Source organism: Cnephaeus nilssonii (genome assembly GCF_951640355.1).
Source record: "Cnephaeus nilssonii genome assembly, chromosome: X".
NCBI lineage: Eukaryota > Metazoa > Chordata > Mammalia > Chiroptera > Vespertilionidae > Cnephaeus > Cnephaeus nilssonii.
Window position 1 is genome coordinate 90,049,004 of NC_137071.1, and position 25,304 is coordinate 90,074,307.

General features: G+C 43.2%; 1 protein-coding gene across 1 annotated transcript; it reads right to left on the reverse strand.

Annotated features, from left to right (window-relative positions):
• Window positions 1-5,215: 5,215 nt before the first annotated feature.
• On the reverse strand, window positions 5,216-11,626 carry GPR50 (G protein-coupled receptor 50). The gene is made up of 2 exons (XM_079765693.1): window positions 11,332-11,626; window positions 5,216-8,195 (listed from the first exon to the last, which is right to left on the reverse strand). Exons 1-2 carry the CDS (start codon window positions 11,516-11,518, stop codon window positions 6,625-6,627), a joined length of 1,758 nt encoding a protein of 585 aa, XP_079621819.1. The 5' UTR covers window positions 11,519-11,626; the 3' UTR covers window positions 5,216-6,624.
• Between the last annotated feature and the right edge of the window lie 13,678 nt (window positions 11,627-25,304).

Genomic DNA, 25,304 nt, shown 5'->3' on the forward strand with positions numbered 1-25,304 from the left:
ATATTAATAATATAGATGAAGTACTAACTGACTTTATCAAGAAAAAAAATAGAGAATGAAAGCACAAAATATACCAAATAAGAAATGACAAGGAGGAAGTAACCATTGAAACAAAAGAAATTTTAAAAATTATGAGACTCTATACAAACAAATTTGAAAACTTAGAGAAAATGGATAATATTTGAGGAAATTCAAGTTATCAAAATTGACCCCATCAGAATTAGAAAGCTTAAATAGACCAATTTCTATAGAAGGATAGAAGTTTCTAAGGAGCCACTCCACAAAAAAGAACCAGACCCAGATGATTTCACAGGAAACAGATAAAATTTCATCCATATCTCACACCATAGACAAAAAAATAGACTCAAAATGGATTGAATAGCTAAAAATAAAAAATGGAACCATGCAAGTACTATAGGAAAGCATGAAGAATTCCCTTTTAACCTTCATGTAGGGAAAGGCTTTCTATGACTCAAAATTCAAGGGCAATAATAGAAAGCAAATATGGGGGACATCTGTAATATTCTCAACAATAAATATTAAGAAAAAGACATCAAATAAATTATATTACCTAAATATTTGCATGGCAAATACATCATAAACAAAATCAAAAGACAACTGACAAATGGGGAGAAAATATCTGCAATTTATACTACAGGTGAAGGACTAATAAACCTAATATATGAAGAACTCTTAAAAATTTAGGACCAGGGAGGATCAGGCAGTTTCATATATCTGACATACAGAATGAGTAAGGGAGGGTACAATCAAGTTAGGTTAGAAGGAAGACTGGAGGAGAGTTAGATTTAAATCTGCAATATAGAAAGAGTACTATGTTGGCTTGGTGAAAGCAAATTAAAAAGGCAGGGAGAGGGGGTCAGAGCTCTTAAAGTAATACATCTAAGAGATGATGGTGTGTCAAAAAAGGAAGTAATGCCTGGCTGGCATGGCTCAGTGCTTGAGCATAGACCTATGAACCAAGAGGTCACAGTTTGATTCCTGGTCAGGGCACATGCCTGGGTTGCCTGCTCAATCCCCAGTAGGGGGAGTGCAGGAGGCAGCTGATCAATGTTTCTCTCTCATCATTGGTGTTTCTATCTCTCTCTCCCTCTCCCTTCCTCTCTGAAATCAATAAAAAAATTGCTTTTTAAAAGGGACACAGTGATCCATTTTCTAAAAAAGGATCTATGAGGACTAAGATAAAAAGATGCATTAAAGAGCTATTGAGGCAGAATTTACTGGATTTATAAACCAAATTGATGTGGGTGAGGTGGGAGTCCTGGATAAAGCCTGGGGATTCAACATGGGCAGTGAAGTAGATAGCAGTGTCAAAGAAAATGTAGAGAGTACAAACTTTTATATTCATTCTCAGTATTAATTATCATAACTTATGTAAGTTGTTGAGTGCTGTACTTGGCATATAGAAATTATGAAATAAGATTAGCTATGGTTGTTGTTACTTTAGGCTAAACTGGTTTGATTAATCATAACAGAACTCACTATGAAGTACTATTCAAAATTTATACTTGACCTTCTCTAAGCAGTTCTGGGCTCAAATTGCCCAACTTTCCAGCTTTGTGATTCTAGACAAATTGATTAACCTATGTTAGCCTCAATCTCTTCTCAAAAAAAGAAGTAATAATATCAACCTGGCAGCGATTTTATGGGAATTAGAGATAAGAGAAGAAAAGTGCTTTGAATGGTGCCTATCACATAGCAGGAGCTTAGTAAATGATAGCTTAAACAAAAGTCAACATTGTTGATTTCAAGCCTCTAAATTAGGACAGTAGTAGTCTCAAACAGGAAACAATTTAAATGTCCATCAACAGTAGAATCAATAACTAAATTGTGGTATATTCATTCTGTAGAGTACTACATAAAAATAAAACAATACTGATATACACAAAAACATAAATAAATTTAAAAGACATAATATTGAGCAAAAGAAGCAAGACTAACACATGATTTAGTAACACAGCTCCTAGATATATTCCCAAAGTATTGAAATCAGGGACTTCAAAAAATATTTGTAGATCAACGACCATAGCAGCACTATTCACAACAGCTCAAATGTCCATCAGTGAATGGGTGGACTAACAAAATGAAGTATATACATACACTGGAATATTATTCAGCCACTAAAAAATAAAGTACTGACCTTGCTGGTGTGGCTCAGTCAGTTGAGCTTCATCCTGTGTCATGGGTTTGATTCCTAGTCAGGGCACATACCCAGGTTACGGATTCGATCCCCGGGTTGCATATGGGAAGCAACCGATCAATGTTTCTCTTTCACAGTGATGTTCCTCTCTCTTCCTCTTTCTAAAAATCAATTAAATTTTTTTAATAAATGAGGTATGACACATGCAGCAACATGGATGAACCTGGAAGACATTATGCTCAGTGACAGAAGCCAGACACAAAATGACAAATATTGTATAAATCCACTTATATTAGGTACCTTGAATAAGCAAATTCATAGAATCAGAAAGTAGAATAGAGGTTACCAAGAGCTGGGGAAAGCAGGAATAGGTGGTTATTATGTAACTAGAAGCCCGATGCACGAAGATTCATGCCAGAATGGGCCTTCCTTTCCCTGGCTTCCTTCTACTTTCCACCTTCCTCTGCTGCTCAGAGGCCCAGAGCGGCTGGGGGCGGGGCGGGGCAGAATGCCTGCATCGTCACCATGGCGACGAGGCAAGCGTCCCACCCCACCCCCGGCTGCTTGGTGGTCGCATATGCAAATTAACCACCATCTTTGTTGGGTTAATTTGCATATCCACTCCTGATTGGCTGTGGGCGTCGTGAAGGTACAGTCAATTAGCATGTTTGTCTATTATTAAGTAAGATGGCTGCAAAGTATGTTTGGGATAATGAAGTTCTAAAAATGAATAATGGTGATGATTGCACAACACTGAACACACTTAATCCACTGAATTGTACACTTAAGAATGGTTGAAGTGGTAATTTTTATTTATGTATATTTTACCACAATTTTTTCAAAAAAGAAATTGGACACAAAAAATACATACCATATGCTTTCATCTATATGAAGCTCTAGAATAGGCAAAATCATTGTATGGTAAAGGATGTTAGGATAGTGTTTGCCTTTGGATGTAGTGTTGACTGTAAGGAGGCAAAAAGGAGCCTTCTGGAGAGTTATATAGAGGGTGTCCCCCAAAAATGTATATACACACACTTTGAATAATTATAAAGGCAGTGTTTATTAATATATATTTCATTTTTAAAATTGAGCTATCAGCTGTTAGTGTATACATTTTTGGGGGCACAGTATATACCTTGGTTATAGTGGCAGTTATACAGATATATAAGTATGTAAAATTGTTAAGCTGTCACTTGACAGTATATAAATTATATGTCCATTTAAAAAGAAAAAAGTAGAAACTGGGTAAAACTGTCATGTAAAAGTTGCTTTGCATTTTTTTTATCTCTTGATTATATGGAGACTTAGGCTCACCTGAAGGCAGATTTTTTTGGGGGGAAAGTCAGCAAAACTGGCTCTTTTGTTCTTACTAGTATAAAGCCAGAAGCTTTGCATTTTGCTGGGGAGAACTACAAAGCACCTTAAACCTGACCTCAGAAATTCAGCGTCTTGCCTTGGTCACTCATAGTTGGCATGGTAAGTCAAGAAATGTGTTTATGAGGCTTCTTGATTTTGGAAGTGGAGAGAGAGAGAGGATAAGGAAGGGGGAGTAGAGAAAAATGTTTCTTGGCTATATATGAATTGATAAGGCACTGTGCATGAACTGCTGCTTGTTCCTTGGGGGCAGAGGTGGGCAAGCACAAATGATGAACGCAGCTTGCAGGCAAGCAGTGGCTGAAGTAGCTGCTTCCATGAGACTTTGTGAGACTCTACTCTGGGCATAAACAGTGTTGCTTCAGGCACCTAGGAGCAGAGTGTGAAACAAAGTTTTTAAAAGTGACAGTTTTTCTATCCCTTCCAACTCCTCTGAGCCCTGCACCCCTTGAGCTCCTGGAGAATAACATTTTGGAGCACTGAGACACAGCACCCTTGGTTTGAACACTTGTAATCTCACCCAAAGCAAAGATCCTTGGGTAGAGGAAGAGGGGAAGGAGAAGGGAGGGGGTACTGACTGTTGATCAGTTTGTGAGCACAAATAAGCATCTTTTTTGGGTGTCCAGGGATGCTTGCAAGAAATTTTGCACAGGCGATCAGCCGAGGTGCAGCAGTCATTCTGGTGGGGCTAAAAGCACTGTAATTTGGGCATGAAAGGTTAAGATGACCTCACTTTATATTCACAGTCTGGCTAAACCTGGATAAAACCACTATACATATATGCATATCTCTGGGTCTGTGTATACGTGCATGTTTTACTTGTATGTATTTTCTTCTTTTTTAAAATATATTTTATTGATTTTTTACAGAGAGGAAGGGAGAGGGATAGAAAGCTAGAAACATCGATGAGCGAGAAACATCGACCAGCTGCCTCCTGCACATCCCCCACTGGGGACGTGCCCGCAACCAATGTACATGCCCTTGACCGGAATCGAACCTGGGACCTTTCAGTCCGCAGACCAACGCTCTATCCACTGAGCCAAACCGATTTCGGCTGTATGTATTTTCTTAACAAAATTGGTATCTTACTGCATATATCCAGGTTTTTTTAAGGAACAGTTTATTTTAGGTATTCCCTTGTCATTAAAGATTCTTTTGAGACTACATTCTTGAAGTCAGGAATCTTGCCCAGTGGCTGGGTCTTACCACCATCTTCCAGCTGAAACGGAAACCACCTGTTTTCCTGCTGCCATTCCTGTGCCTCCCTGCACTGATCCATATGCTCTATCACTTGGTCCCAGCAGCCTCTGGGGTTGTGACATTATTGGGCTTGGATTCACTCCTTCCATGGGGGTGAAAAGGGACCTGTTTTGAGAAGCCATGGAAGGCACGATCCAAAAGTCCAAGAGCAGCAGGTTCAGTCATCCATTGTCAGTGCACTAGTGAGAACACACTAAAGCTAGTGAGCCCTCCACACCCCACACCCTACCACAGTAAAGAAACTGAATAGAAAGGTGTCATGTGACTTGCCTTGGGGTATAGCAAGCTGGTAGCAGGAATAGAACTTGCACACAAATCTTTTGATTCCCCCAAGGTCAATGCTTTTCCACCCACCTCTGAATCCTCCCCACAAGTAAGCCAGGTGGAAGAAGTGAATTTATCAACAAATCGCACACCAAAGCCACAAAAACACTTTTATTTAATTGCTACCACAAAAACAGAATCAAATTAAGGCAGTATAATACATTTCCACTTATCCTTACAAGCTTTTGTACAGTACACGTTATTATAAGTGTCAATTTGAATCAATAATTGAAATTTTTATTAAAAAACAACTTTTTCTTGAACCCTAGGGAAAAATCATTTCTTGGGCTGTCAAGTCTGCTGATGCAAGATGTCTATAACTTAACATTGTTTATCACCTCAACCAAGGGAGTGGGGGGTTGGCTGGTGTTGCCATCTCTTCCTCTCCACCTCTCACCCAAGTTAGGGACAAGGCAGGAGGAAAAGGCTTTCAGAGAAACACTAATTTACAACCTCCATGGAAGGACTTCATTGACTTCTGGCTACCGGTTATTACCTTGAATTCCCTTTTGAGTGAAAAAGAAAAATATAAAAACTGATTGTGTGAAAACATCAGGCAGTTTAAAAAATCTCTGAGATATAGTGTATTATGAATTACAATATTAAAAACCCAACTATAATTGATCCTAGCAACCATAAGTTTAAATTTTAGTAGAAACCAGTTTATGAATGGATGTGTCTCTGAATCTAAATGGAAAAAAAAAATCCTGGCAGATACTAAAAAACATAAGTGACTACAAAAAACGTAAAAACATGTCATTCTTTCCATTCATATTTGACTATAAAAATAAGCACTGATGTTTGAATTTTCACAAAATAAAAACAATTCCTTGTGGCCACATCTTTCATTTTGCCATTTGATCTCATAAGCATACAAATCTATTTTAATAAGAGCGTATCAAATTATATTTAGATATGGATCATATTTTGTTGCTGGAATTTAGAAACAAAACTGTTTCAACTACTTGTACTTTATTACATCTGCCTTTCTGACTGCCATTAAATGTATAATATAGAATTAGACACTTAGGAACATAAAGCTCTGTGGTCACATTAACTTTACAGAAGCCTTCAACATTGCACACACACTCCTCCCCCATCCCTCCCTGGGAGGATGGAAGAAGAAAGCAGGAACAAGGACGAGGAAATGAGGGAAGAGGAGGAAGGGGGACACGGGAGTAGGGAAAAATCAGTCTAAAATGTCAAGGATCACTGTGGGCTCAAGGCCAGCAGCAGAAGGAAAGGTAGGCTCAGAACAACAGAAGTCAAACTTGATGGCAATTTGGTTTCTAAAATAGCAAGCGCACGCGCACACACACACACACAAACACACACACACACTTGAGTATGTGATACAAGGGAGTATGCGTAAATGATGGAATTAGCTTACAACATGGTTGTGAGTCAGTGTTTGCATGCCTTTCTATATTTAAATGCAGTGAGGTTATATATGCTAGACAAACTTGAAAGTGGACCATTGCTTGGCCACCCCCTAAGTGCATTTTTCATATGGCCATTTCATAAGAATCAATTTCAACATCAAGAACCACAACCTCATGGTAATCAATGCTGTCAGTGGTGACAACAGTGGAGTCAAGAGGGTGAGTGGTGGCAGCAGGCTTGAGGGAGCCAGTGGCAGGGCTGGAGAGAGGTTCAGGGCGATCAGTAACATCACACTCAAGGTGTCCAGTAGCAGTGGTCTCAGGGTAGCAGGACATAGTGAGCTCAGAGTGTCCAGCAGTAGAGGGCTGAGGATAACCAGTGATGGCAGGCTTGACGTGGCCAATGGTGAGTTTAGGGTGGCTGGTGGCAGGGCTGAAGAGTCTCTTGGAGGGGCTTCCAGTAGGGATTTGGTGGCCAGGGACAGGCTTGGGGTGGCTGGAGGCAGGCTTGAAATAAACAGAATCAGCCTTCAAATGGACAGAGGAAGGCTTGAAATGGACATAGTCATCTTTGAAATGGACAGAGGCCTGCTTGCGGTAAACAGTGGCAGACTTGGGGTGACCAGAGGCGAGCTTGGAGTGGCTAAAGACAGACTTGTGGTGGTCAGAAATAGATTTGTGGTAGGCACAGGCAGGCTTGGAGTGAACAGAGACTGGTGTGGGGTGGCCAGAGGCATGCTCAGGTTGGTCAGCTGCATTACCAGGTAGTGGAACATGCCGGACATTCATTGGTATTTCCTCCAGAGCAGGACAGGCATGGGCATGGTCTTGTTCTTGAGCTTGGTCAAGGGCAGGGGCATGGGCATGGACACGGGCTAGGGCACTGGCCTCCCACATCTCACGTATATCAGTAATGACACCAGAGAGGAAGAGAATAGGGTGCCGAATAATATGGAAGATAGTCCAATATTCTCTTCGGAAATTCTCATTGAGCAACCCATAGATCACAGCGTTGAGGCAGCTGTTGAAGTAGGCCATGAAGTGGGCTGCAAGATAAAGCCAGTTGGGGATCTTGCTTGCTATCTGTTTTGGGTTGATGGACACCAAGACAGTGAGCACATTGATAGGGCACCAGCACACTGCAAAGAGGAGGAAGATCACGAACATGGTTAAAAAATTGTGAACCTCAGCAAGTTGGTTGTCAGGATTTTGCCCAGCAGGGTCACGGGCTGCCAGTACTTTCATCCAGATCCTCACATAGCAAAAACCCACTATGAGCAGAGGGAGGACAAAGTGGATACAGACGATGGTCACGGCAAAGATGGGGTTGTTCAGATAGTTGAAGATGCAGGTGTAGGTGCGAGGATCATACTCTATGGTGCCAATGTACATGTTGGGCAGGACAGCCAGGATGGTCATAATCCAGGTGACCACCAAGTAAATGCAGGTATTGCGCACACTGAAGATCCGCTCGTACTGGAGGCTGTGACAGATGTAGCAGTAACGATTGATGGCAATTGCCATGATATTGAAGATAGAGCCAACCACACTCAGCCCTGTGATAAATCCGACCACCTGGCACTGTAACTTGCTCAGATTCCAGCCCCCAATGGCCATGGCATGCAGCATCAGAGGGTAGGGGTAAATGGCCACCAGCATATTAGCCACCGAGAGGCTAACCACAAAGATGTTGCCTGAAAAACACATTCGGGGAGGGAGAGGTAGAAAGACAGAGAAGAATAAATGGTTAAGTATGAAAAACTACAAGTTTAAACTCAAGGAAAAGGCCAACTGGAATCTTGACAATGAGAATTCTAGAATTCTTTCAACGAAATACAGTTGTGTTTTTATTTTTATTTACAAACATATCCCAGGTGATTCTGATGCACAGTCAGGTTAGGGAGACTGGTTCTTTGTCCACATTATTTCTTCAAAAAGCAGGAAATACAAAAGCCCCTTGAGGAGCCCTTCACACTCACACAGCGACACAAAGCGACCATTTTAGACAAAAGCAAAATGCAAACGTTTTTTTTTTCCTGGGGGTAGTGTGGGGAGAGATGGGAAAGGGTGGTGGACGTGAGCTAGATCAAGCTGTTGTAGGAAGCAGGATGGCAAGTGGGAGGAGGGAGAGATTGGAGTAACGTTGGGAAGCTTCCATACCCTGCACCCCCCAAAATTAGACCTCTTCCTTCTCTAGCCTAGCACTGCAATCATAATGCAAATAAGTCCACAGAGAACTATAGTTTTCTTAGGCAGTCTTTCCCAGTGGAATTAGACAAGAATCTAAGACTCAGCCTAGTGAAATTTATTATTTCCGATATAACATAAGAATAAAAGCTGAGGGGAAGAGAGGGAACCTTGTAAAATTTAGTCTGAGACCAAAGAAATAGTGAGTAGGGCTTTTTTTTTTTTTTTAAATCAGGAAAATCCTGCAAGGATTAGCACAAGTGCATACTTGATGCTTGTCCAGGCTCTGAGCGGCACAAGCACATTCGCCACCCTGCACCAGGGTCCGGCCCCTGGCACTGCTAAACAGGAAAATGAGGCGGAGGGGGGGGTGGGGGTGGGGGTGGGCGGCGGCGGCCTCCGGTTTCATATGGCAGCGGTAGGAACGTTTTAGTAAAACCTTTCAAAAAAAGAAGAAAGAAGAAAGAAAGAAAGAAAGAAAGAAAGAAAGAAAGAAAGAAAGAAAGAAAGAAAGAAAGAAGGAGGGAGGGAGGGAGGGAGGGAGGGAGGGAGGGAGGGAGGAAGGAAGGAAGGAAGGAAGGAAGGAAGGAAGGAAGGAAGGAAGGAAGGAAGGAAGGAAGGAAGGAAGGAAGGGGAAGGGAGGGAGGGAGGGAGGGAGAGAGAAAGAAAGAGAGAGAGAGAGAGAGAGAGAGAGAGAGAGAGAATGAAAGAAAGAAAGAAAGAAAGAAAGAAAGAAAGAAAGAAAGAAAGAAAGAAAGAAAGAAAGAAAGAAAGAAAGAAAAGATAGAAGCCAAATGAAGGCGGAGAACGCTCTTTCTCTGGAAGCACCTCATTGCTAATTAGCACTTGTTTAGCAAAATATTGCACTTCATCTGGGACTGGGAGAAAAGGAGTATTTTTTTCAAAGAGCAAAGGAATGGCTCCTCTGCCTCCTTATGCTGACTGGCGCTGCCAAGGCGCATGGCCTCGCTGTTTTCCACCCAAGAGGATTTTTCTAGGGTTTCCCTCAAAGTAATGAATTAGGCGAAGAGAAGCGGGAAACAGAGAGGGCAAAGCCTTAAAAACAAAGCCACCCAGCCATGCAAACTTTTACTTGAATTATAGAAGGAAAGGAAGGAGAAAAGTAAAGGGAAGAAGAAAATTAAAGAAAAGAAAAATGGGCTTCTCAGGTGACCCTGGGCTGGGTGGTTCTGCCCCCTTGGGACCGGACTACTAAAGTAAAGGTGAGGTCCAAGTGTGTGGTCCGTATCCCCAGGGGATCCAGGAGAAATCAAACACATCCACCAAAGTTTAGAAGAAAACTTTTAATGATTTCGTACCCTCCATGGCATTTTGAAACTTGTGTGGTGTTTCTGATTCTTTAACCCAGCAAAATAATCCCCCAGAGACTGACCGCCTTCTCCCTCGCGCCCCGACCTCCCGGGTCCAGTGGGTACTGGAACCCCTCCGACACCTCCCCTCCACCATCTTTTCGCATCACCACCCCCGGGGGTCCAAGAGATAACTTGTCCAGAGACCCCCGGGCGCTGGCCCCTCCCTTCCACAGCCAGAGGGCAGAGTTTGGACCCCTTTGCCCTCCTCTTTCCCTCTGAACCCTCTCCCACCCAACCTGCAAAGTGGGTTCACCGCTTCGCAATGTTTGCTGCCTCTACCCCCAGCCTAGGTCTCAGCCTCCAGCATCCTCCTGCGCCTCTCCGCAGTCCTGCTAGCGCGGCTCCCTTCCCTGAGCACTGGCTGGCAGCAAGAGAAGTCTCACTCGCCCGCTCGACCAGGTGCCAGATCCCCCTCGCTCTCCAGACTCTCTGAGCCCATCACCACCCTCTGAGCACTTCTGCAACTCTCCTGCAATCCTGTCTTCTGTCCAACCCCAAGCTCCCGAGCCTCACCTCAGCCCCGCACTGAGACCCCCAGTACCTTGCTTACGGACTTCGGGATCTCCCCTGCTTCTTCCGTCGCTGCGACAGCCTGCTGCGCCCAGCCTGCCTCTCGCCTCTCTCCACCGTGCGCCCTGGGACAGGCGGATGGAGCTCGGCTCCCGCGGGCTCAGACCAACCTGCTCCATACTCAGGCTCAGAGGTCTGTGCTCCGCTCTCCGGAGCTACCCAGGAGCCGCCCTGGATCCCAGGTCCTGGGAGAGTGGGGACTTGGCCCCGCAAAGGCACGGCTGCTGCGCTTCCTCGGGTAAGCGCCACAGCAGCCGGCAGCCGCTAGAACTTAACTTTCCCGGAGCGGGGGAGCGGGTCTCAGCCCCGCTGCTCTCCCTGCGTCCATTTCGCCTCCGCGCGGCCACTTCTGTGGCAGCCAGCTCCGCCTGTTGTCCCCAGGTGGTTGCCGGACTCTCCGTTAGAGTGCCGCGTTCCTCTGCATCAGGTCCCTGACGGGGCAGGACTAGGCTGTTTGCCACACAGTGCGAGCTTTGCATTTGGCCTCCCAAAGCTAAATCTCTGAGCTCCCTTAGCCTGGAAAAGTGCTAAGTTTATGGGGCCCATGCATAACATCACCGCTCAGATTCTCAGGGAATTGGGAGCAGGGACATTCAGTGTGAGGGTTTGTCCATAGATTCCCTATTCCCGGCACACAAACTAACACCATAGGTGTTGCTAGTGGCTGCCTGCTGGATAGAGAGAAGGAAGGGTAGCTTACCAGAATTTCGGAGCTTCTTGCTCTTCCCCACAGCCAAAATCACCAAGGAGTTGCCAGTGAGGTCTATGACGATGGTGATAACCATTACGCAGAACATTAAAGTGATTAGTGCTGGTGGGTAGTCTGGCTGTGGCAGCTTACAGCCAATACAGCCATATGGGGTGGGGACTGCCAAGGTAGGCACCATGCTGCTGCCAGAGACCGTTAGGATCTCCCAGGCAGTCCAGACAGCGAACACCTGCTCTGTCACCAGGAGCTGCTTCGGAAAAGCTGCTTCCCCTCTGAGAAACAGAGAGCAAATGACAGCATCCTGCCCCCCTCTCCGTTGAGCTTTTAAAGCCTCAAGAGGGACATAGCCCCACCCCAAATCCCACCCCCTGACCAATCATACCTTCCTGACCACCCCTGCTTTAGTCACCAATTCTTCTTGGACAAATCCACATTGAGGTGTCATCTTGCTTCCGACTGCCTTATTTGTGCTTTCCCTCTAGTCACAAGCCCCCTCTTGAGCCTTTCCCTAGGTATTTCTAGTCGTGACAAGCTCAGAGTCCACCTCCCTCCCACAGACACCCCAGCCATTGCGCATCCGTGTTTGGCAAATTCTTCTCTCTCTGCTTCCAATGCAAACACTCTGCAAAGCAATGTAAACGGCAGAGCATGGTCATTGGGTCCTTCTTGGGGTGTAGTGTCAACCCAAGCCACTCTGAAGCCCCCAGCAGAGTGTGAAAGGTGACCAGTGGCCCTTTGAACCCTGGATGTATGCCCCTACAGTCTCCTTAAGAGGTTCATCTTACTCACAGCACTTCAAAGCCTTCCACACTCCTAGGGGAGTAGGGGATAGCTGCTGGATGCTTCCACCCCAAATCTAGGCCCCCCCGGTCTGTAGGGAATGTAACCCTTCTCCTGTGCCTGACAGGAGCCCATTGGCATCCTTAGCATCAATGGCTGGTGGCCGCTCAGTCCAGTCCAGACTTGTGCTCTGCGTGAAGAGATGTTCCCTGCGCCAGGCTCTGGGAGCAGGGATAGAGCCTGTACTCTGGAAACAAGGGGAGGTGGCCACTCCAGCACAGCCTTGGGACAAGTGAGAGCGGGAGTTCATCCCCTCCCCAGCTGCCAGTCACCCTGGCTGCGGGAGCTCAGATGCTGCTTTGGAAAAAAAGGAAAACACCAAGAAAGCCTTTCTCTTGGGCCGCTGCTTCTCAAGTAGCTCTCGCTCCTGTGCTCCGCAGGTGGCGCAAAGCACTCGGGAAAGCTTTTGGATCTGAACCGCAGAAGTGGGACAGGGCGGAGGTGCCGGGAGGCTCAGCCAAGAAGCCACGAGGAGACCAGTACCACTACCCCCATCCCAGGCACAGCTTATTTCGGTCATCCTCCCTTGCCATTTCCTTCCGAGGGTCTCATTTCGTCTTTCTCTGGGTCAGGCTGTCCCCTAGCACAGTGGATCTCCCTCCCCAGGCATCACGGTTCCCTGGGTGTGCCTAGGTAAGCAGAGCGCGGGCCCGGGAAATCCTAATGGTCCCGGCTAAAAGAGCGAGATTCTCACACTTGCTCACTCAACAACCTTGGTCGCCAGAGTGGATTTCTGCCCGTCAGTAAAAGTTATGGCTCTTGTTGAGAAACCTCCCAGAAAATTTCAGCTAAATACCTTGAAAGTTTTCCTGACTTGTCTTGCCGCAGTAGGGGAGAGGGAGTTGCTTGTTCTGAGCGCCACCGTCTGTACACGGCCGCCCTCCCGCCCCACCAGGAGAGGGGCGGAAACGGGGGAGAGGGGGAGGGGCTGGGGGCAGGTTCCATGAGGGACTTCAAAGTTCAGGGACCTTTAACAGAAAAACAGACCCAGCAGACAACTAGATTGCACACACTTTGTCTAGCTTAAAAGCCCAAGTAGGAATGTGTCCCTTGTTTGAAGATGAATCCCCCCACACACACCCACATACACCACACACACACACACACACACACCCACACACACCCACACACACACACACACACACACACACACACGAGAGAGAGAGAGAGAGAGAGAGAGAGAGAGAGAGAGAGAGAGAGAGAGAGAGAGACCTATCCTGCGCTCCCTACTGAGAAGGGGAATCCTTAGGTATAACAATCTTTTACCTGGAGCCTTTTCACATTCATTATCTCACTGCCCCACATAGTCCGTGAATTCTCAAGGCTGGAGTTAGTCAGGATTTATTCTTAAATGCAGCCCAAGAACCGGTTCTGCTATCCTCCCTAGGCAATTGTGAGCCCCGAAAAGGGGCAGCAGTCAAAAGCCCAGCCACGCCTTGGAGTAATAGTTCATCCACAACAGGCTACTGGTCCTGGTTTAGGTCCTTTAACTTGTGGCAAGGAGAGATTTTTTTTAAAAATGCAAATACACAAAAATTTGAAGGAGAAAGAGAAAACAAGCCTTATAGTGACTTAAGACACTGGAATCTCCTCTGCACACCCCCTCCCCAATCCTATTAAGACACCTGGCAAACTGTTATTTCAGGCATTGTTATATTTCAGTGCACTGTACTTCTGAGATGCGATGGCTCCATAGCCCCTGGAGGACCAGGGTGGGTGCTGGGAATTCTCCGTGGACGTGGCCTGAACTTCCCTGGGACTGAGGAGTGAGCAGAGTGAGCTGATCCCCTGGCCCCTATTTTGACACTGCTTGACCATGACCCAGTGGGACTTGGATTTTTCAATACTAGAAATCTGTTCTGATTTGTTGTTGTTCTAGTTTTTTGTTTGTTTGATTGATTGATTTTACTGAGACATGAAGTCATATAGCATATTCACCTTTTTGAAGTACACAATTAGTGGTTTTATGTACATTCACGAAGTGGTGCCACTATCAACATTCTCTGATTTCAGAACATTTCCATCTCCCCAAAAAGAAACCCTAGGCCCATTAGCAGTTACTCCCTATTTCTTCCCATCCCTCAGCTCCTAGAAACCACCAATCTGCTTTCTGTCTCTGTGGATCTGCCAATTCGTATTCTGGACATTCCATATAAATGAAATCATATAATTTTGTCCTTTTGTGTCTGGCTTTTTTCCCTTAGCATAATGTTTTCAAGGTTTATCTATGTTATAGTATGTATCAGTACTTCCTGCCTTTTTATGGCTGAATAATATTCCATTGTATGGAGAGATCACATTTTGATTATCCAGTCATTTGTTAATGGACCGTTGGGTTGTTTCCACTTTTTGACTATTCTGAGTACTACTGCTATGAACATTTTGGATTCTCTTTTAGCTGCAAGCAGTCCCTAGCCCAAAATAGTGAAGGAGAGGGCCTCTTAGTGCCAGCTCACACCTGCCCCCTCCCTCAGGGAAGGCTGGGCACCCAAGGGCCATCCCAAGCACTCCAACCTTCTTGGCCAATGCTCCTCTGACATTACCAGATAATCTGCTAAATCCACATTAGACCATTGGTTGACACACTAATATATGAAAACTGGCAAAATGACAATGCAGTACAACCCCAGTAATAATGAAAATGTCTTTTGGTTTGAATACAAGCAAAATATTCTCCATTCATTCATGAACTCATTCATTCGTAGATGCCTAATGAATCGAGAGTGTATTTAGCTTCTTGAAAATAAAAACAAGCCTGAACCCAGCTCTGCCACTGGTCAGCTCTGTGGCATTGGAAAAGTTACTTAGCCTCTCTGTGTCTCAGTTTCCTAAGCTATATAATGCAGGTAATCATAGTGCCTCATCATAGTGTCAATGGTAGAGTTAAATGTGGTAATACACTATCCAGAAGAGAGTAAGCATTCAACAACCAGTAGCTATTATTATGATTCTCATTCTGAAAGTTTCTAATATACATCTAAACTCTATTCTGTTGTACTTCCATAGAGAACAGAGGCTCTATGAGATATCAGAGACCTTGCCTCTAGCCTCTAGTTCATAGAAGTAGCCACCCAATGGGAACTCAACAACATCCCAGGCCACTGTGACATGTGACAGAGTGTCAGATGGAAAGGGGCATACACAGGGGTTTGCCTTTAACTGCTCCTTGAGATGCTTCACTGACACAGTTTGTATGTTTTCCACAAGATGGAATGATCAGATTTCTTGATATTGGTCAGAATGAAAGCTTGGGTGATGCTTGGTCCAGAGACAGGTCAGATGGAAGTGCACAGGTGGCTGGTGACCTCAGGCAGGGGGAGCTGGGTTTCAGCAGATTGTGGAACCATCACAGGCTGAGGAAGATCTGGTTCCAGGTCGAGGGTTAGAGCAGGATTTCAGGGAAAAGGCTGCAGTCTCAAAGGAACTGAGCAGGGATTTTGTTTGACAAGAATCAAGTCACTAGAACTAGGGGCCAGCCAGGTCATGACATCAACAAACTCAAGAGCAATTTGTGACAGGTGCTGTCCTTTTCACTGTTGTTGTTTTCCTAAAGAGACTATATCTAGTCACATCCTCTGGGCTTAATTTGTCATGGCTAGAACCACTTTATTCTCCCTCTCCCTGTGCTTGAGTCATTACAGAGAGCAGGGCCTCACCAAAATAATTAGCACCAAGTATTTCCAGGATTGTAGTGCCTGATAAAGACCACAGCTTAAGTGGTTTAAATCAAAGGGTTACAAGGGAGGCAAGAAGCACATTAATCACCTATAGCAGTAACACTTGGACTCCCTTCCCCTTGTACATTTATCTGCTAATTAGAGCTTAACGAACAATATGTATTTCTCAACTTCTCCTTCTAGCCAAGCGGGATCATCCATGCATTTAAAGACTGTTCCTCTTATTACTCATCCTCATGACTTCTGTTGCAACAAGCCCCTTGCCCTGGGAGCTCTCCTACAGCCCACTCTACTGCAAGAAATGGGACATGGGTGACCCTCAGGGTACAAAAGAATCCTCTTTCACCCCAGCGGGACCACTCATCCCCTAATAATGGCTAACATGAATGTATGTGTGCTTCCTAGATTCCAGACACTGTTCAGAATGTTTGTTCATATGTTCTCATTTAACTCTGGCATTAGTCCTATGAGACAAGCAAAATTATCTCATTTCACAGATAAATAAACTGAGTTCCAGAGAAGTTATGCCACTTGCCCTAGGTCACACAGATAATAAATGGTAAAGCCAGAAGTCTAGCTTGAGAGGTCTGGCTCCAGAGTCTGTGCCTTAACATTATGCCTTACTGATTATTTGCACACATTGTTCCCATCTCTAAGGCACTGGTTCTCAAATTTAGTGCATGTTAAAGCCACCAGGAGTGCTTAGGGAAAATGTAGTTTTCTAGGCCTGCCCCTCAAGATTCTGATTCAGTAGGTCTGGGGTGGGGACCTGGAATCTGTATGTTTCCCAAGTGTCCCAGGTGATTCTGATGCAAGTGACTCAGGGACCCCTCTTGGAGAAACCCTGCTCTTAACCCAATCCTTTACCTAGCCCCTGGCAATTTAAGGAATTCTAGACCTAGCACTAAATGATTCAGTGCTCCTGAGGGTATGGTCCTTATGGGATTTTATATACTTGTCTAGTTCATAAAATCTTGCTTTGGTCCTCAGACTAAATTCCACCCTGTGCCTTATTTCTGGCAATGGGGCTCCTGGCCCAATGCCTGATAATAATCTGCCCAGATCCATGGAAAGAGAGCTATATGGCTCTCTCAGGGACCATAGGCCCTATCATGCTCCCTTTCTGCTGCTAGAGTCCCGCTTTTAGCCTACCTGAGTAGGATTGCCCGCATTAGCAAATAAAAATGTGGGATACCCAGTTAAAATTGAATTTCAAATAAATACAAATAAAATATTAGTATAAGCATGCTCTTGCAATATTTGGACATGCTTATACTACAAATTATCCATTTCTTTGGAAGTTTAAATTTAACTGGATACCCTGTATACTACCTGGCAACCCTTAGACTGAGGGCCACAGCCTCTGGCTCATCCTATATGAGACAAATCTGAGGACCTGACGTTGGTAGGTAAAGGGCCTTCCTTCCTTCCTCTCAACCTTTTTCTCAACAAGGGGCTTGGTCAGCTTTGGAGAGCATAGTGTATTGATTTAAGACCCAAGGAGCCCCGTTTGCTCCGTGGCTATCACCTTGCCATCTTGTCCCTGTTAGAAAACTGGCTTGTGCATGTTTTCTACTGGCTTTAACCAGCACTCTGTATTTACTCAGGAAATTTGTGACCCATTTTAAAGAAATACTTGTCTCCCATTAGTCTGAGATAGATTGCACTGTAGAGCTGCTTCTGCAAGTAGCCGTTTGTCTGCAAGTTGGCCCCCATCATTTGAGATACGTGTTTTGATGTGAGCTCATATTTACAACCATTTGCATTTTCTATTGATGGTATCTTAAAGGTTAGGGTAAGTCTGAGAACCTCTATTTTGGCTTCCCTGGAAGAGTTAGTTAGTGTGTTGTTCTTTTTTGGGAGGAGGGGTCCTTTCCAGGACTTGCCCAGAGAAATTTGGCATTTTTCATGTAACCTATATTTTAAGTTAGATCATCTCAAATCACCTTCAAATTTGGTGAACATCCATCTAGCTGTTTTTACATATTGTTATAATCAGCAAGCAATCAGAAAAACTTACTTTTATTTAAATAGTTCGGTCATCTTAACTAGTGAGTCATGTCAGGACTGTCTAATATTACTTCTGTAATCCATCCCAGGCAGAGGGAGATCCATGAGTTATGTGAAGGTACCAGTACCACCTCCTCAAGTTAGGCGTGACTGGAATGACACAAGAGAATGGGTGGAGGGACAGAGGAGATGTGACTCTCTGGAAATTTAAAGAAGCACAAGCATGAACTACAATGTAACATACTACCAGCACCATTTATTTTTCTGTAGAATCACTAAAGAATATCATTGGAACTTTCTGTAAAAGGAGACAAATGAGGAAACAATCTCACACTAACCCAAGTCAGAAAGATTCCAAGACCTCACATGTGCTTCTCTTCTGTTTTGTTTTTTTGTTTTGTTTTTTGTGGTTGTTTTTTGTTTTGTGGTTGTTTTTTGTTTGTTTTTGCTGAGACCAGCATCAATTTGCAGGACTTAAAGCCCCAATGAGCCCTAGCTGGTATGGCTCAGTTGGTTGGGTGTCATCCTAGGCACTGAGAGGTTACCAGTTCGATTCCATATGCCCAGGTTTTGTGTTTGATCCCCAGTAGGGGCTAGGGGCGTGTGGGAGACAGCCAATGGATGTTCTCTCTCTCTCTCTCTCTCTCTCTCTCTCTCTCTCTCTCTCTCTCTCTCTCATCAATAAAAACATATTTTTAAGGCCCCAGGAAATTAAATTGAGCAGATTACTATATTCCAGTGACATGTGGCCCCACTGAGCTCCCATTTGAAACATTAAGCATAGATATTTTCTGAGATTCCCCCTTCTGCCTGGCTTACAAGGCTCTTATCTAAGGGATACTTGATGAAGTGCGTGTCAAAAAGAGGCCCCCTTCTTCCTCTGCATCTTCAGAATGCCTACTGACAATCCATTAGAAACTGTGGTGCTTCTGTCCTCCCCTAAACATATATTGCATAGTTAAGTTCCACTTTCTAATCAAAATTGTTTTACTTGATCAATATTCTTTTCATAGAATGGTCCCTATTTTCCCTTGAGCCACATTCATTTTCCCAAAATAACAAAAAACCTTTTTTTGTGACTTTTCTTCCTCCTGACACCCCTTAGGCTATAATGGAAAACTCAAGTAATTTGATTGGAAAGAGTTTTGAAGTGATCACCAAGTCTTCTCCTTTCCTCCCTACTCTCAACCCCCTCCATGCTCTGCAGTCTTGAAGAAGGAAGACTTCTGGACCTACCTAGTCCTTCACCAGAGAGATTGGAACTCAGCAGCCCTCCCTACACTAGCAGTGATAATGACAAGAGTCACTTTCATCTATGGCCTTTATATGTCATGCACAGTCCTTCATCTCTCATTCCTCAATGAGGATGACATTACTCTGAAGAAACAAAGGTTCTGAGAGGGGAAACCTTCTTTCCCATCAGGTGTGTCCTCCCCTTCCCCTAACTTCCTTTATTCTTCAACCCCAGTCAGGACAGTCTCAGGCTCTTGGGTTGAGTGGTGAGAACCAGTGAGCTGGACTTGTCAGTGTGACAAGGGGGGTTTACTCTGGGATAGAATATGCTAATTAAATGCTTTCCCTGTGCCTGGGCTGGCAGATAAAGCTCCAGGATCCCAGGACTTATGCAGATCCTGGAAGGCAGTCTTAGTTTTCTTTGCACCAGCCACTCCAGTGTGAAATGCTGAGTTGCTGGTGATACCAAAATGTGGGATGTTGAGTCCGAGTTCATTGTCTCGTGAAATTGAAGAATAAAATCACAGACAAAAATAGTTAGTGGAACTGAAGTTTATTGAAAGAAGCCAGTCCTGGAATAGGTGCAGCAGATTCCAGGTGGAACCTGGAAAAGGTTCCAAGAGCAGGCCAGTGTCCAAAGCTTTCTTTCCATGTTACAGTTTGGTGTTAAAGTCTATTAGTCCATGTGTAGAGCCCCACATGGAATCCATCTCCTGCCATAGGAGCTCCCAGTGCATGAGGTAAGGGGGGGGGGGGGGGCACGGGGCGGAGGAGCGAGAAAAGGAAGCGCTGCCACTTTTTAAATATATGTATATATGCTTGTTAGTTCCTGATTGATCCTTTCAAAGAATTTTAACTTAGCAACATCTTGGGATTGGTTTTTAAGCCTTACTATCTTGTGATTGGTTATCCGCAAGCTGCCTGTCTTAGCAACATTCATACATTTTAAAGTTCATGCCTCTGGAGTGCCCTTCCTTCCCCTCCCAGGTGGGGTGCCTGGGTAACTCCACCTAGCTGGGTTCCCAAGTTTTATTTTCCTTTCCCGTGATACTGCCCCTGTCTGTCTTCCTTTTGTCTCCTCTTGGTTATGCTGCTGTGCCTCCAGAGCTGAACCAAGAGACTGGCATGGCACAGAGTGCTTTCCTTTGCTATCTGTGGTCCACAATTCCTATATGGAGTCAAGGGTGAGGTAACATATTCTCCAGCTCTCCTTTGACCTTGCTTTTGAATAAGGTTTGGTTGGTAACATATAAATGGGAGTATGTTTGGCTGTTTCTTGTTTCCAAGACAACAAGGTCACTCCTTCCAGGCTGGCTACCAACAGCTACTCTTGGGCTGCTTTGGGTAGTGATTTTTGTGTGATATAGATCTGGATCTGGTCTAGGGTTTTCTTTATGAAAATTGTAAATTACTTATTAAACTTTTTTAATACTTACAGTACTGTTCAGGTTTCTATTTCAATTTTTAAGCTACATCTAACTTTTTATTGTGGTAAAATAAACATAACATAAAATTTATCATTTTATCTATTTTAAGTATATAGTTCAGTGGCATTAAATGCATTAACAGCGTAGTGCAAACATCACCACCATCAACCTCCAAAACTTTTTTCATTTTCCCAAACTGAAACACTGAACTCATTAAACATTAACACCCCTGTCTCCCTCCCGCACCCCCTAACACTCACCATTCTACTATCTATCTCTATGAATCTCACTTACTTTGGGATTAATTTGCTATTTTTTAGATGAATGTTTAGATTATTAATTTTAGTCTTTTTCTTTTCTAATATAGAAAAAGCTATAAATTTCCAAGCATTTCTTTAGTTGCACTTCATAATTTTAATATGCAATATTTTCATTAGTATTAAGATTCAAATATATTTTTCCATTAAAGTATTTTGTGACCCATAGGTTAAAGTTATGTTTCTTAATTTCCAAACATATAGAGACATACTTTTGTTATTGATTTCTACTTTAATTTCATTATGATCAAATGATATATTGCATATGATTTAAACCTTTTAAATGTGTTGATACTTGCATTATTGCCCTAAATATGGTCAGCATTTATAATAGTATGCTTAAAAATAGTGTGTATTCTGTAGCTTCTGAATGCAATATTCTATGTATGCCTGTTAGGCCAAGTTTTTTTTTTTAAATTTAATCTTCTATATCATTATTGACTTTCTGTCTTCTTGGTTCATCAGTTTCTGAGGCATATTAAAATTTATCTATTTCTACTTGTGGTTCTAGAAAGTATTGCTTTATATATTTTGAGCCTGTGATATTAAGTCCATATACCTTTATAATTGTTATAATTTCTTGGTCAATTGCAGTTTCTATCATAATGAAAAAACACTCTGTACCTACTAACGCTTTTTGCCTTAAAATCTATTTTGTCTGATATTAATGTAGTCACACCAGCTTCCTTTTACTTAGTAATTTCATGTTAACATCTTTTTTCTATCCTTTTAAAATTTCAACCTTACTGTACCTTTCTATTATAGACGTGCCTCTTACAAACAGCATTTATTTGGATTGATTTTGTCCAGACTGATACTCATGGTCTTTTAACTGAAGCATTTACTTCACTTACATCAATGATGTTAACTGCTGTATTGTTCTGGGCAATGTTTTCCTTCCCTCCTTTCTTGCTTTCCTTTAGATTCATTGAGTGCTTTTTAAAGCATTCCATTTTATTCTTTCTACAAGTTTGAAAGTTATCTTCATTTCTAATCTGGATATTACAATATGCATGACTAATTTATGAAATCTGGAATTTATCAATACCTTTACCTTTTTCCCAGACAATGTAAAGATCTCAGGCCACTTTAGCTCCACTTACTAGTAGACCCTCCCAACTCATATGTTATTATTTTCATGTATTTTAATCTTAACTTTGATCTCAAAACGAACAAGACATTATTATATCATCATATCAGTTAGTAAATGTTCATTAATTTTATCTATAAATTTAATACTTTCTTGTTCTTCATTTCTTCCAACAAGTCAGATTTTTATTCTCAGATTTGTAGCCTTCTGCCTGAAGTACCTCCTTTAGAATTTTCTTTCTTGAATATCACCAGTGATCATTTTTCACGGTTTTTGTCTTTTTACTCTAAATCTTTAGGTAGAGTTTTGTTGGATGGGTAGTTGTTTACTTTGAACATATTCAGGATGACATTTCACTGTCTCATATCTTTTAAATTTGCTGTTAGGAATTCAGCTATCAATATAATAAGCACTCTTTGAAATAGCTTCTCTTTTCTTTTTTGGTTGCTTTACATTTTCATCTGTTATATTTTTGAGCACTACAGTTTCACCATGATGTGTGTAAGTTATATTTTTTAAAATTCACCTTCTTGGACTTCACTGGTCTTCTTAGATCTATAGGTTGTTACCTCTTAATATTTCTGGAAATTTTATCTTCAGATATTGCCAGTTGCCCCATTCCCTCTCACTCTCTTCTCCTTCTGGAATTCCAATTAAACATATTTCAGACTTTCTCTCTCTGTAACTAATGCCACGTTGCCTCATTTCCATATTTTCCTTTTGCTTTCCTATTCTGCATTCTGGAGACTTACTAATTCTTTCTTTAGTTCTGCTTAATTTGTTTATGTATTTTTAATTTCTAGCAGTTACATATTTTTTATCTTGTTTCTCAAATCTGCTAGGTCACTTATTTTGGTTTTCTATGCTATGAAGAAAATTTTAAACTCCTGTTTTATTTCTTTAAATATGTAAACAGTTCTAGTCAGTTTGGCTCAGTGGATAGAGAGTCAGCCTGTGGACTGAAGGGTCCTGGGTTCAATTCTTGTCAAGGGCACATGCCCTGGTTGTGGGCTCATGCAGGAGGCAGCAATCAGTGATTCTCTTTCATCATTGATGTTTCTCTCTCTCTCTCCCCCTCTCCCTTCCTCTCTGAAATCAATAAAAATATATTTAAAAATAAATATTCTAAACATACTTGTTTTCTCATAGCTGTCTGATAATTTAATTATCTGAAGTCTCTCTAGATCTGGGATTCTCCTTATCTCTTATTTCTGCTAGTTCTCTCTCATGATATTTTGCTTCCTATGTGCTTTGTTATTTTATACCCTGTGCATGAAAATTAGAGATTATTTGAGGCCTGAATAAAAACTCCTTCCAGAGAGAACTTTACTTTATTTCTGACAGAGACTTAAAGTCACTGTTAGTCATGGAGTATTTTTATTTTTTTGCTAATCCTCACCCAAGGATTTTTTTTTTTCATTGATTTTCAGAGCTAGTGGAAGGGAGGGGGAGAGACAAAGAGAGAGAAGCATCAATGTGAGAGAGACATATCAGTTGGTTACTTCCTGCAACTGAGGTAAGTGTCCTTGACTGGGAATCGAACTCGAGAAACTTTGGTATATGGCCTGACTAACCATTGAGACAAACTAGCCAGGGCAGTCGGGGAGTATTTTAAACTAACTTCATGTTTGGAGTTTCATGATCTACATAGGTGATGTGAATTTGGGCTGCAAATCCACAGAGTGCCATCTTGTGCTTACAACTCCTCAGGGATTTTCACTTCTGTTTTATTCTTACCTTGAGGTTACAATTCTTTAGGGTCTCAGTTTATTTTGAGGGAATATCTCCTAACAGACTGCAGAATCTCAGAGGGAAGGCGGGGGAGGGTGGGTGGGTGGGAAGAGACCAACCAAAGAACTTACATGCCTATATGTATAGCACATGGACACAGACAATAAGGTGGTGAAGGCCTGGGGTGGGGACAGGCTAGAAAAGGTCAATGGAGGGAAAAAGAAGACATATGTAATACTTTCCAACAATAAAGATATAATTTTTAAATATATATACTTTTATCTAACTTTTCTGGTTGTTTTCAACAGATGAGTTGGCCCAATTAACCTTGTCTGCCATATTTCTGAAATTGGAAGTCCTCAAACCTTTTCATTTTCTGTGAGGAGAGTTTTCCTTCTCTGAAACAGATGCCTGTATCCTGGATGGTCCAACTACTTTGTGCACAGGCTTTCAGACAATCCTCCTCTGCATTATTTTTAATCTCACCTCTCTCTTGCCCTTTGGCATCACGAAGTCCTGATGGTCTCTTAGGTTCTACTTCTTTAACAACATCTTCTTCATAGACTCCAGGAAGTTTCATTCACCCTGCTTTGTCAGTTACCACTCTTTCATCTTCATTATGCCCTGAAGATAGTCATTGGGATATCTCTGCTATAAGGCTATCTCATGTTCTCTTTGTCATTATATACTTACTAGAGGCCCAGTGCATGAAATTCATGCATGGGGGCGGGGGCCATCCCTCAGCCCAGCCTGCACACTCTCCAATCCAGGACCCCTGCAGAATTAGGCCTAAACCAGCAGTTGGACATCCCTCTCACAATTTGGGACCGCTAGCTTCTAACCGCTCACCTGCCTGCCTGCCTCATCACCCCCTAACTGCTCCCCTGCCAATATACTGTTGGGCCTCCCTCTGTGGGGAGATAGCTGGCATGCCCCGCCCACCCACCACAGTGTTGCTGGCCGGTGGCCTGGGCCTCCCTCTGTGGGGCAATCATCCCGGCCTAGGCTCCGCTATTGATCCCCGCCCACAGGGAGGCCCTACCCACCTGGCCTGGGCTCCGCCATTGACCCCCCTGGCCTGATCTTGCCCCTAACTGCTCTTACCCAGCGCTGGCCTTATTGCACCCCTAATTCTTACTCCCCTGCTGGCCTGATCACCCCTAACCACCTATGCCTCAGCCACCACCACCGTGGCTTTGTGAGAGAGGAAGTCAGATGTATGGAAGACATCTGGTAGTTCCGGTCTAATTAGCGTATTATCCTTTTATTAGTACAGATACTTTTTTTCTTCCTAGTGGAGTCTCACTAGAGCTGGAAGATAAACAAGAGTGCTCAATTGATCATCTCTAAATGGTAATCCTCTTCACTCTTCAGCCCACTGTAACCTGAATTTTGCCTCCACTGGTCTCCTGAAATTACCATCTCTCATTTTCATTGACATCTCCACTATTTTTGATACAGTTGACACCTTCTCCCTCCATCTTGAAACATCCTCTTCTCTTTCCTTACAAGACAGCATACTGTCTTGACTCTCTACGTACTTCCCTGTTCCCTAGACATTTGTTTTCTGGCTTTTTATCCTCTTACCAACATGTAAATGGACACTGAACCCAGGCTCAAAGGACCTGATTTCTATTTC

Bases quoted from the DNA above. Each gene is read 5' to 3' on its own strand.
- GPR50 (XM_079765693.1), bottom strand. From the start codon at position 11,518: ATGGTGCCTACCTTGGCAGTCCCCACCCCATATGGCTGTATTGGCTGT. The intron at 8,196-11,331 runs GTAAGCTACCCT...TGTGTTTTTCAG, and splicing joins CAAGAAGCTCCGAAATTCTG to GCAACATCTTTGTGGTTAGC.